Source organism: Hemitrygon akajei, chromosome 13 (genome assembly GCF_048418815.1).
Source record: "Hemitrygon akajei chromosome 13, sHemAka1.3, whole genome shotgun sequence".
Lineage (NCBI taxonomy): Eukaryota > Metazoa > Chordata > Chondrichthyes > Myliobatiformes > Dasyatidae > Hemitrygon > Hemitrygon akajei.
The window spans coordinates 31,733,636-31,747,688 of record NC_133136.1 but is presented as its reverse complement, the minus strand read 5'-3'; the positions used below and the strand labels follow the sequence as shown (position 1 = coordinate 31,747,688).

Here is a 14,053-nt window from a genome sequence, read left to right as displayed (position 1 = left end):
AAATGAAATATTCTGGAGCTAACAACCCACATTTCATGCCCTAGTACCTTAAATCCTTATGCTTGCCACCTCTCTCCATCATTTCTGTTTCGTCATACCTTCCCCTAATATATAGTAATTAAATTACTGAGATAGTATTCAGTAGCCTGCACTTTTTTGATATGAATTCAAATCTCAAAGTTCAAAGTAAACTTTATAATCAAAGTACATATATATCACCGTATACAACCTGGAGATTCATCTTCTTTTGGGCATACTCAATAAATCTATAGAATAATAACCATAACAGAGACAATGAAAGACTGCCCAACTATGGTGTTAAACCAGAGTGCAGAAGACAACAAACTGAGCAAAATACAAAAAGAAGAAATAATAATTATTATAAATAAGCAATAGATGTCAAGACCATGATAAAGGAATGGGAGAATTTAAACCTGGTCTCTATGGAACTTAATGTTTGGGTTTTCAGAAGGACTGTACAGTGAGGAGAGAAGAAGAGAACAGGATAGAAATTGAGATTTAAGGTAACTACAGGTACAGATCTATTACTAAACAACAGACAATAGACAATAGGTGCAGGAGTAGGCCATTCGGCCCTTTGAGCCTGCACCGCCATTCAATCTGATCATGGCTGATCATTCACAATCAGTACCCCGTTCCTGCCTAAACCCTTTGCCTAGGAATGATCAAGTCTGACACAAATCAGACAATCTAAGAGGGCTGCACAATAAAGCAGATGATTTGGGAGGAGGATGGATGGTCAATCTGTCACTGATGTTGTGCTAGATGCAGAAAGCATGGAGGTGGTGCAGGTCTATGAAAGAACGGGAATGGAATGTGCAAAGGAAGTTTTAATAGCAGCTGTTCTAGCTACCCAAGAGGAACCCGATTGACTATGGCAGGTTATTCATATTGATCTTTATGTGCTGACGTAAACCATACATGGTGCAAGATTCTTGGGTAATTTTTAATGTTGCAATGAGACGAATCAAGGGATAGAGCCCTGTCACAGTAAAAGCTCTACCCCACCACTGTGCACATTTACCAGAGAGAGCAGCATCCATCATCATGGACCACACCATCCAGGCCATGCTCTCTTCTCACTGCTGCCATTGGGGAGGTGGTACAGGTGACTCAGACCCACACCACCAGGTTCAGGAACAGTTATTACCCTTCAGCCATCAGGCTCCAAAGCCAGAGTGGGCATCTTAACAATGAATTGATTCCACAACCTATAGACACACCTTCATTGACTCTACTACTCATGCTCTCAGTTTTATTTATTTATTATTTGATTTTTAAAATTTGCACATTGGTGGTCTGTCTTTGTGTGTAGTATTTCATCAATTCAATCGTGTTTCTTTGTTCCACTGTGAATGCCTGCAAGAAAATGAATCTCAATAGTATATGGTGACATACACATACTCCAATTATAAATATATCGGAACTTTGGTGGCTCCAAAGGAAATTGCTAGCACTTAGCTGCCCAAGTCAGTCAATCTCAGTATCATATAGACACACAAGTCAAGGATGTGCTGACTTTAGATTATTGACACATTACATGATTAATATATCTATTCGCAGAGAGTGCTTTCTGTATCACTTGCCAGACCTTGCACTAGAGTGGCAATCTATTTGATTTGCATGAGGATTAGCATGAGGGAATGTAGATGTAGATGACCATCTACATTGTAGATGTACAATGTAGATGACCTTCTGCTGCTGTAGCCCATCCACTTCAAGTTTCGACGTGTTATGCAGAGATGCTCTTCTACACGCCACTGTTATTGAACTACTGTTACCATCCTCTCAGCCATTCTGGCCATTCCCCTCTGACCTCTCTCAATCGCAAGGTGCTTTTGCCCACAAAACTACAGCTCACTGCATGGCTTTGTTTTTTTGCACCATTCTCTGTAAACTCATAATAAGAACATAAGAATATAAGAAATAAGAGCAGGACTAGGCATCTGGCCCATTGAGCTCCGCCATTCAATAAGATCATGGCTGATCTGGCTTTGGATTCATCTCCATCTACTTACCTTTTCCCCATAACTCTTAATCCCCTTATTATGCAAAAATCTATCCAACCTTGTCTTAAATAGATTTACTGAGGTAGCCTCCACCGTTTCATTTGGCAGAGAATTCCACAGATTCACCACTCACTGGGAAAAGCAGTTCCTCCTCATCTCCATCCTAAATTTACTCCCCAGAGTGCTCCTGTGGCTATGTCATCTAGTTCTAATCTCACCCACCAGTGGAAACAACTTTCCTGCCTTGATCTCATCTATCCCTTTCATAAATTTTATGTGTTTCTATAAGATCTCCTCTCATTGTTCTTAATTTTAGCGAGTACAGTCCTAGGCAACTCAATCTCTCCTCATAGTTTAACCCCCTCATCTCTGGAATCAACGTGGTGAACCTCCTCTGCACCGCCTCCAAAGCCAGTATATCCTTCCACAAGTAAGGAGACCAGAACTGCATGCAGTACTCCAGATGCAGTCTCACCAGTACCCTGTACAGTTGCAGCATAACCTCCCTGCTCTAAAATTCAATTCCTCTGGCAATGAAGGCCAACATTCCATTTGCCTTCTTGATAGCCTGCTGCACCTGCAAACCAACCATTTGTGATTCATCCACAAGCACTCCCAAGTCCCTCTGCACAGCAGCATGCTGCAATTTTTTACTATTTAAATAATAATCTCTTTCATTTTTCCTTCCAAAGTGGATGACCTTGCATTTACCGACATTGTACTCCATCTGCCAGACCCTTGCCCACTCACTTAACTTATCTCTCTGCCGACTCTCCGTATCTTCTCCACAATTTGCTTTTCCCCTCAATTTAGTATCGTGAGCAAACTTAGATACACTACACTTGGTCACCTCTCCTAGATCATTAATGTGCATCATACTCTAGACTCTTTTTTTATGTCATAACCCCTACAATTAATCAAGGAGTCCGTGGACCCCAGGTTGGGATCCCACTCTAGAGACTTATACATGAAGGTCCTAGGAAATACTCAAAACACCCCGTATGGCACCAACAATCACTCCAGTCAATGTCACTTTGATCACATTTCTTCCCTATTCTGGATGTTTGGCCACTGAATATATATATGTCCTGTGGGGGTGTTCCTTATTCTGATTGTTGAAAGTCACTTCTATTGGGATTGGTTAGTTTAGAAACTGCAGCTGCTTTTTCCATTGGATAGATGCCTGGTGTCTAGTTTCAAATATCCTGGGTGTATAAAATAGCGCTTGGAAGGGGCTTGCTCTCTACTTCCTTTGTTTAAGGCAAGGATGCACATGATGATTGAGAAGGTATGTGTGTGTGTGTATGTATTTAATAATACATGCTTGCATGCAGATAGCTGGGTTTATCCCATTAACCAGTTTTAAAGAAAGGGCATTTGCAAAAGGAAACCAACATAAATTTCCTGATCAATACATACACAAAAAGCTGGAGGAACTCAGCACGTCAGGATGGATGAAGGGTTTCAGCCCGAAACATCAATTGTTCATACATTTCCATAGATGCTGCCTGAGATTCAATTCCTCTGGCAATGAAGGCCAACATTTCATTTGCCTTCTTGATAGCCTGCTGCAACTGCAAACTAACCTTTAGTGATTCATGCACAAGCACTCCCAAGTCCCTCTGCACAGCAAGATTCCAAGATGGTGGCGCGATGCAGCTTGCAGCGGCCACTCCAGAGCTGATTATCTGTTATTTGTGAAGCGGGGTGCTGTGAGCAATCGTAATCTGATGAAAAACGGACGTGGGAGTACGGAGGAATATCTGAAAATCTCAGGAAGACCTTCTTCATTACTGCTGCTGCTGCTGTGAAGTCCGGGTCTCTGCTGGGAAGAACAGGCCCCCAGTCCTCAGGGTCGCGTTGCTGATGGCTGTTGGTGGGGCCGTCTTAATACGCTCGACGGAGGATGGTGCTCGGAGAAGCTGTGCCGGAGGGGATGATTGGAGGCTCGGAGGTTCGACGGACTCTGCGACGGTCCGCTGCCATCAGGTCGCTTTCACTGTGTGCCGTTTCTGCGAGGCTGGGTTCGATGGAGCTTTCGCTGTGTGCTGCGTCTGCGAGGCTGGGTCGGGCGGCGCCGTGGAGGTCCATAGCGGGGGTATTCCCTTCTGCCGGCGGCGTGAGAGGACGAGTCTGTTGTCTCTTAAGAGTCTGTTGGGACCCTGGGGACTTCTGGAAACTATGTGGTGGTTTCTTTCAAACTAATAGTCTTTTGGCATCTTTGGACTATTTTTACTGTGCCCATGGTCTATTTTTTATCAATTATGTTATTGTTTGTACTGTTGTAACTATATGTTGTAATTATGTGGTTTTGTGCAGGTCTTGTAGCTTTAGGTTTTGGTCTTGTTTGTCTGGTGGGATTGGAGCTCCTTTCTGGGGAATGCGCTAGACAGTAGCGCGATATTAATACGCAGCAGCCTCTCCGGACTCTGGATTGGGGATTGCCAAACGTTATGTAGATTTTCTGGGTAGTCTGTTTTTTCATGCATCTTTGTGATAACATTCTGGAGGAACATTGTCTCATTTTTTAACTGCATTGCATTTGTGGTTTCTAAATGACAATAAACTGAATCTGAATCCGAGTTGCTGAGTTTCTCCAGTTATTTTGTGCGCGTTACTCTGGATTTCCAGCACCTACAGAATCACATATGTTTATAAATCTCCCAGTCATGGCTAATTTCCAATGACCTGTGTTAAGGTTCTTGCAATGTGCCCAATTCAAATAGATTGTTTCTCCACATTAAACAATGTTTCATGCCCAAATTTATTTTTATACCAATATTCCTGTTCTGTTTATTGTATCTTTCAAGACATCCTACCACCAATTTCAAAACATAAGGTGTTTTTTCAGTCTGCCAGGGAGATCTGCTATACAATACTAACTATAGTTCACGCGTGGCCAAGTGGTTAAGGCGTTCGTCTAGTTATCTAAAGGTCACTAGTTCGAGCCTTGGCTGAGGCTGCGTGTGTGTCCTTGAGCAAGGCACTTAACCACACATTGCTCTGCGATGACACCGGCGCCAAGCTGTATGGGTCCTAATGCCCTTCCCTTGGACAACATTGGTGGCATGGAGAGGGGAGACTTGCAGCTTGGGCAACTGCCGGTCTTCCATAAAAAAAACCTTGCCCAGGCTTACGCCCTGGAAACTTTCCAAGGTGCAAATCCATGGTCTATCGAGACTAACGGAGGCCTACATACTACTAATTATACTCCAATTTCCAAAAGTCTGTTTCCAATTTCCATTGTAAACTTCTGTTGGTGCTGGATTAATACTTCAGTAATGGTTGTTGCCACATCTTTTGGAAAAAAAAATGTTCTTTCACTGATATTGAGCTGAGAAAGTTCTTGATTCAATATGTTCTATTCCCATGTATACTACCCAGTCTAAACTTTCCCTGAAGTAACTTTTTTTTAAATGTCATGTTTACATCATCTACTGTATTTATTTAAGTGATAAATGCACCTGACATAACACCAAATCATTTTATGTTGGATAAATGAAATTACACATACTCCAAAATTTTTGTACTAAGCAGGAGCAAATGATCACATATAGCATAAACTACATAGAATTGTGAAATTCATGAACCTAGAATTTCACCACTATTTGCAAAGGTACTTTAAGTTATTTCAGTGCAGTTGACTTGTAAATTATTTAAGGACATTTTGCACAGGGTACCTCTCTAGTTCCCAGAGAGTTCCCCTATGCACAGAAATTAATTTTATAGGCATGTGGAAGCCTATCCATTTCTATTTCACATTTGTCTTTTTAAAAAAACTAACTGGAATACACAGCACACAAAAAGATGCATTATATTATCTTGAAGCTAATCTTCTGTAGTGATATCAGGTAACAAAAAAACACAAATAAATTAGTCCCGAGGAAATAATAGAAACTTATTTTACCTACCTCTCTAAGAGTGATCTTGGCTACATAAACTACATTGGATCCATCCCTCTTGAAACGAAGATGAGGTTTATCTTTCAGAATAAAGACTATATCAGCTGGGATGTTGGTTGGTGTTTCATCACCTTCCCTTGGAAATGTGATCTTTGTGCCCTCTTTCCAACCTCTTTTAATAACAACATTCAGAATCTTGTCTTCAGTCCTTGTGGTTCGGCCATCTGGGTTCAATCGTCTACGTGTGATCTTCATTCTTTTGGTACAACCATGATAGATTTCTTCAAGGGATACTCTAAGTTCATGAATTACTGGAGGATCCTGCACCTTCCTTCGAGTATGGAGAGAGTCTGGATGCCGTCGATTAAATCCATTCATTCCATTAAAACCAAAATGATTAAATTCATTGAAGGGATCATGATCATCATCATCATCAATGTCCATGTCTTCATGTCCAAAGCCATTAGCCATTCTACTGGAGCGTCCTTGAGTACCAAAGAAAATATCAAAGGGACTTGACCCACCAAAGAAGGATGCAAAGGTAGCATGTGGATCACCATGAAAAGTGTAATGGAACGTGTTTCCAGGGCCACCAGTGGAGGCTCCTCCAGCCTTCAGACCTATAAATTTAAAAAAAAGATTAATTTATTCATATGACGTGATGATATTTCACATTAAACTTTACAAGATGGAATATGGAAGCAGAGATTAACCATTTGTAATTTTACCAATATCATGACAATCTAATTAAATGCATATTTCTACGATATCATCCAAACTAAGAAAATGATCAATGGATAAGATTCGAGGATATCTATCATAGGTAAAACGTTTAAAGAGGATGGATTAAAGAAGTTCCTCTCAACAAGGGAAATTTGCTAATGTAAAATTCTAATGTTAAATTTTAGTTGCATCATATTTGAAAACTGCAATTGAACAGAATGCATGACTATTCAAAGTCTTTTACTTCAAATTGAAGGACTTATTTCTCAATTATGATTTTTCTAGTGTAATAATTCATGCTCTTAATCAAGGTTACATCAGACATCTTCACTATACAGGTGTCCCCCGTTTTTCGAACATTCGCTTTACGACAACTCGCTGTTACAAAAGACCTACATTAGTACCTGTTTTCGCTAACCAAAGAGGATTTTCGCTTTTATGGAAAAAAGATGCCCGCTTTATATGTGTGTTTACCCTGAGAAAGACTACAATGACCGTGAAACCTTGTGTGGACAGTTGTTTGCGCATGCGTGTACGTGCCGATTTTTTTCTCCAAATCGACTTTGGCTTGTTGTCTTCCCGATTTTGATAAGTGAAACTACACCGTACATACAATATTTCTACTTTATATAGGGCGTAATTTATCATATCATTCCTGCTTTTACTATACATTAGTGTTATTTTAGGGTTTCTGTGTTATTTAGTATGATTTGGTACATTATTTTTTGTGTCTGAGAATGCTCAAAAATTTTTCCCATATAAATGAATGGTAATTGTTTCTTCGCTTTATGACATTTCAGTTTACAAATGGTTTCATAGGAACGCTCTACCTTTGGATTGCGGGGGAAACCTGTATACACCAGAAATTTTGTCGAAGTACACAAAAGCTTCATAGCATTTTACAAAATTCAGATGTGATAGGAAGCAGCCTCAATAGTTGTAGTGCTGTCACTAAAGTCCAAACCATCATCTTGTGTTTATGATTGCCACAAAAACAACAGCTCACCACAAAAGATCTAGTTTTACCTTTTCCAATACTGGCCTACTTGCTAAAACTGCTTCAAATCGTTTAACATTGATGTTGGTCTGGTTATTCAATAGCCATGTCCACTATGTATTTGATAGCTTGGAAAGAGCACATTGCATTCCTTATTTATATGTGCATACGAGCCTTATGCAAATCACTCTGCATTTCACAAGTTTGCTAGTTTAATGTTCTTATTGCCAAAAGGAACATTTCATATTTCCCACTATATTCCTTTTTTCCCCACTTCTTAAATCTTCTATATTTCTTTGTAGCCTCCTTGTGCCTTTTCTATAACTGAAGTATTACAAGATGAAGGGTGTGTGAAAAGATTGTATTATTATTATGACTGAAACAAAATTAAAAAGGTGGAATAGAAGCTTACATTAAAAGGCAAATGACTATTACAACAAATACTGTATTGCTTTCTTGATGAGAGGTCATTGTTATGTATCAATTAAGAATTGTAAAGAATACCAGTTTTAATGAAATATATTCTACTCAGTTCAATTTCTTAAATCAATTATTGCTCACTTTAACATACTGCATCCAAAATGCACCACTATTACAGTGATGTTTTCCACAGATTTCTCAAAGTTGGCTTTTCATGTAGTTCATTGGAGAAAACTGGTACCAGGTATCAGTCCTGAAGTTTAGTGAATTAAAAAAAACAATGGGTCCACTATCGCTGCAGGAAATGTCCTTTAAAACCTCAGCATGCAGCCCATCAGGTTCTGGTGACTTGTCCGTGTTGAGCCCCAAGTTGCTCCAATACCTTATCAATAGTAATTAGGATATTAGTAATGTCTCATGACTCATACAAAAAAAATCCCACTTTATATTTTTCCAATTCCACTACATTACAACTACTTTGTGAAATCACATTCCCTATACAAGTCACCCTAATTACCGGTAGATTCTATTCCAAATACTCTCAAGTGAAAAGAGAAGATTCAAGATATCCTCAAAACCTCCTTAATGTAAAAAAAAACACAACGGTTTGGAACCTTGGGGTCACAACTTTTTGGAAAGTCCTAAGGAAGAGCCCAGAAGTTTCCATTTCCATTCAAAGCCAGTGCCATATTCTGGGACTTGCACATGGATGAATAGCAATTTCTCATTGAATGCAAGGCTATTCAGTGGATACAAAAATTTCTTTTTTGTACAAACATAAATATCAAACAGAATCACAAGGTCAGCTATGGAAATGCAATGGCTATCGAATGTTAAAAGGCATGGACAGAGTGGATGTGGCAAAGTTGTTTCCCATGGTGGGGGAGTCTAGTATTATAGGGCATGACTTAAGGATTGAAGGGCACCCATTCAGAACAGAGAGGGTGGTGAATCTGTGGAATTTGTTGCCACGGGCGGCAGTGGAGGCCAAGTCATTGGGTGTATTTAAGGCAGAGATTGATAGGTATCTGAGTAGCCAGGGCATCAAAGGTTATGGTGAGAAGGCAGGGGAATGGGACTAAATGGGAGAACTGATCAGCTCATAATAAAATGGCAGAGCAGACTTGATGGGCCGAATGGCCGACTTCTGCTCCTTGGTCTTATGGAAAACAACAACCAATCAATGAAAACTCTGGCAAATTTCCTTTTTCTGCCTCTTGAAGTTGTTCTCAATGGAGGGAAGGGCTGTGCCCATGACAGAGTTGGCTAAGCTACAGCACAATTGCACTTCACTACCAAAAGCCTTCCCACTGGACTTAAAACAAAATTTTCAGTTTGCAACAATTACACTCTAAAAGTGGGGCCAACCAAACCTCAGTGGTTGTTATGATATGAACATACTGAAAGACTGAATTCCAAACATCAACTCATCCACCAAAGCATACAGGAGAACCTTAACAGTCAACACCCACTAAACCAAAGTCTTCAACTAACTTGCCCTGCTACCTGAACTGCCACCTGGCAATAAAGGCTTGACAATAAAAACTTTTTATATAATAGGAATCAGCTTTCAGTAAGGGCAGATGGATAGTTAAATTCACTAAAGCGTTCAACATACCACACTAACATTTAATCAATTGAGGAAAATAGTATTTGAAGATTAAGACTTCAAATACTCATAATACACTGTGCAGTAGTGAACTCTGCCCTTGCAGCTGCTTTTGAGACTCAGATTACGGGCAGTCCCCGGGATATGAACGAGTTCCGTTCCTGAGTCCGTCTTAAAGTCGGATTTGTATGTAAGTCGGAACAAGTACATCCGGTATTATTTAGTGTCAATTAGTCAAACGTTTGTCTTAGTATACAGTATATATTTTACCTTTCTATGCATATAAAACACTTAAGAAATGTATGTATTCCAATAATTAAACCACTGCGTTGCTTAGTAATAATTATAGCTTTCATCGGGGCAGGGTCTTTCACATGCTCCATTATTCTCACTTTATTCTTTATCCTTTAAAATTGTTCCGATCTTTGACTGACTGTAGCCTAACACTTTTCTAATGACAGTTGACATTTCACCTCTTTCCAAACGCTTTATTATTTCCACTTTATTTTCAATCATGATCGCTTCCCGTCAACGGAACAGAAACAGTGCAGGCAGTGGGTCCCGAGCTCTGCTGGGTCCTAAGGACCACCGCACCGAATTCCCCGGGTTGTAAAGTCCACCGCACTGAGACAGGTTAAATGGGACAAGTAGGGGCTGCGCTGGGTTTGGGTATTTGATCCTCCTCAATATTCCGCATGGGAATTTAAACTGGAGGTGGCATTTTTTTTTAACGAGGTTGAGTTGCGAGCTCGACATCAACCCAGCACGCTCTGGAGTAGTCTGCCACTAGATCCAACTCGGGAACCTCCGTTCTCAAGCCTGGCGCTGATCTCACTGCGCCACCAGCTGACTGGAAAATGGGGGGGGGGGGGGGATTGTCAGGGTGAATCTTGCTAAGAAAAATTTAAGCCAAATACAAAGTTACACACTCAACACAGTGTCAACGGCAACGACTTAAAATGGCGGAAGGCATCGCAATCCTACTTAAAATGGCGGACGGCGTTATCCTTCCTCAGTTCCTAAGTACGAGTTGTTTGTAAGTCAGACGTTCGTAACTCGGGGACTACCTGTACATACATTAGGCTTCCTAAAGTACTGCAAAAAATACAAACAAGTTTGTCCAAATTCTTTGGAAGGATAAGTAAACCACCTTCACCATTCTCTCCCAGGCCAGTATTCCTAGCAATATACCATGTTGACCATGTTGGGCTGACCAAATCACTTGCATACCGAACACCAGATTACCAAAACAGGCACACTTTTCTGAGTTATACGAGGAGATTACCAGGTAGACAGATAAAAGTGTAACATTATAACTAACACCCAAGAACATCTAGGGAATGACCACTAAAATGAAGAATATACGTTCAGTGTGACATTGAGACCCTTAAGATCAGAGGCACACAGAAACCCTGCGCAAATGGTGGAAGGGGAGCACTGCCTTACAAACTATCCATCTCACTGCTGTATAGTAAAACTTGGCCAATCTGGACTATGATGATGGCAGGGTATTGAATCTTATTCTTGTTATGCTTTTATATAAATATTCTTTACATTGCCAAAACTGTTGAAACATGCAAGCGCTTTGGCCCTTATTTGGGATACTTGATGGCTCTAACCCCTTCTCTACCCATACAGACAGACCATACTCCCAGTCATGCGTGTTCATCCTTGAGTGTTCAGATCCATAAATAGTATACCCTTGCTAATGAGGACTTAATACCTTAATGGATAAGTCAAATGACAAATGATCATCATTTCTGAAATGTCCAAAAATCCTATTTGTTTTCAAAAACAGAAAACGGAAACTCTCAGCAGGCCAGGCAGGAACTTGGACCAAAATTATTAACTGTTTCTAGCATTTCTGTTTTTGTTTAAAATTTCCGGCATTTGGAATTTTTTCCTTAAATTGTCATCACATTCTGATTTCTTGGGTACAATCCAAACATTACATAAACTAAAATGGAAAACTGTAAACATTGCCAGATATAGAAGTGGAAAGAAAGCCTCCTTGGGAACAGGAGATTGTCCAAAGAGATGTTCAGTCTTCCCCTGGAAGGGCTCCAATATATCACAACTAAAACTCAGAATGAAAAGAAAAATGTGCTGTATCCATTCTTCTTCACAGTTACTCTAAACTTTAAACTTCACAAAGTTTAAAGTTACTCTAATAATTTCAAAAACGAATGTAATTTTCAAACCAAACCATTTTCAGTAAATGGTTTATTTCCTTTATCACCAATATATTTTTCCTACCTAGTGAATCAGGCATTTGTAAATGTTAAACACATGAGATTCTGCAGATGCTGGTAATCCAGAGCAACATATACAAAATACTGGAGGAACTCAGCAGGTCAGGCAGCATCTACAGAATTAATAAACAGTCAACGTTTCAGGCCGAGACCCTTCTTCAGGACGTTTTGTAAATGTTACAATTTATTAAAAGGAAAAATTCCAGATAGCCCAAATTTTTAAGATATTTAAGTTTTTTTCATCACCTGTCTTCTTTACAATATTGAAACCTAGCATTTGCAATTTAATATTGTTTAGCAGTTTCCTGTATAACAGCTGAACATACTTCATTTTAATCTCCTGCTTAATTAATTCCATGCCAGATAATGTTCTTTTAATGCTAACAGTAGAAAAGATCATTTTTAAAGTGATTAGTGAACTAAGGGCTCCACGGAACTGGCACATAACAGGAGTTGAAGCATGGTGCAGATAAGCCAATGACAGGCTTTAGGCAACCTGTTGACATACTCCTGCTCCTATTCCTGTGTTCAATAATGCATCACCTGCAGAATATCCCATGTGGAAATATTCAATAATAATTAAAATGTGGTCTTTGCAAAATCTATTCCATTGCAGGATAAGCAGACCATCTCCCAGGCTAGCACCCTGAGCATTGCGACCTTAATTCATGTGCCCAATTCCAGACTTAAACACTCCATCTCAGAAAATGGAGAAAGGATATTCTCACCACCTCCCTGAGAACATGTAACACCCCCCCCCCCCCAATCTGATGGAATCCCTGATCCAAGACACTTCAAAATGGATGGTATTGGCATACTGCAATCCATTTGTTAGGAGCATACAGAAGCTTTGTTCAAATGGTAGACAGCACACACCAGCTCATATATCACCCATCTGCCTGTCCCATCAAGGGGGCAGGCAGGTGAGTGATCCTGCTCCATTTCTGTTCCATCAGGTCCTTTGTTGGCTTTACCATCCATTTCAGAACCCATCAAGGTAGAGTGAAAACCAAATTATCAATTGCCATTTGAACACAGAATGTTGCAATTTTCCTCAAACTTTCATAAGGAAGAGTCATCAATGTCACTCCCAAAAGGGCTTCAATGATTCCCCCCCCAAAGAAAAATGCAAAGGATCATAAGAGACTTCAGTTGATTGTAGGCTTAGCCAGCTCCATCATAGGCACTAACCTTCCCATCATTGAGAAGATCTCCAAGAGACAGTAACTCAAGAAAACAGCATCTATCATTAAGGACTGTCTTCTCAGTAATGCCATCAGCGAGGACGTACGGGAGCTGAAGACCCACATGCTCTGATTCAAGAACAGCTTCTTTCCCGCTGTCATCAGATTTTTGAATGATCCATGAGCACAATCTCATTTTTCCTTTGTTTGCACTATTTATTTTGGAAATCATAGTAACTTTGCGTCTTTGCACTGTACTGCTGCTGCTAAACAACACATTTCATGTCATAGAAGACAGTGATAACAAACCTGATTCTGAAAAGGAAGGTCAGCCCTAGACCAAGACTCATTTGTTGCTTGGGAGCATGTTTAAGGAAAAACTAGAACTACCATTATTCAGAATGAAGAAACAACATGCTTACATTCACTGCTGAGCACATTTACAAAGAATGCTGTCACATGAAAGTAGCATCCATCACCAAGGAACCCCACCATCCAGGCCATGCTCTTTTATTCCCACTGCCATCAGGAAGGAGGTACAGGAGTCTTAGGTCCCTCACAACCAGTTCAGAAACAGTTATTACCCTTCAACCATCAAACTCTTGAACCAGAGAGGATAAGTTCACTCACCCCAACACTGAAATAATTCCACGACATATGGACTTACTATGTTTCTATCATGTTCTTGATAGAAACATAGAAAACCTACAGCATATTACAAGCCCTTCGGCCCACAAAGCTGTGCCGAACATGTCCCTACCTTAGAACTACCTAGGCTTTACCCATAGTCCTCTATTTTTCTAAGCTCCATGTAGCCACCCGGGTGTCTCTTAAAAGACCCTATCGTTTCTGACTACACTACCGCCGCCAGCAGCCCATTCCACTCACTCACCACTCTCTGAGTAAAATACTTACCCCGACATCTCCTCTGTACCT

General features: G+C 40.2%; 1 protein-coding gene across 1 annotated transcript in view; it reads right to left on the bottom strand.

Moving 5' to 3' along the window:
• Positions 1-14,053, bottom strand: part of dnajb5 (DnaJ heat shock protein family (Hsp40) member B5) — a 44,910-nt gene that overhangs the window by 18,423 nt on the left and 12,434 nt on the right. The window contains exon 3 of the mRNA XM_073064337.1: positions 5,942-6,552. Coding sequence (XP_072920438.1) covers positions 5,942-6,552 — 611 coding nt within the window. The remainder of the gene's footprint in view (positions 1-5,941; positions 6,553-14,053) is intronic.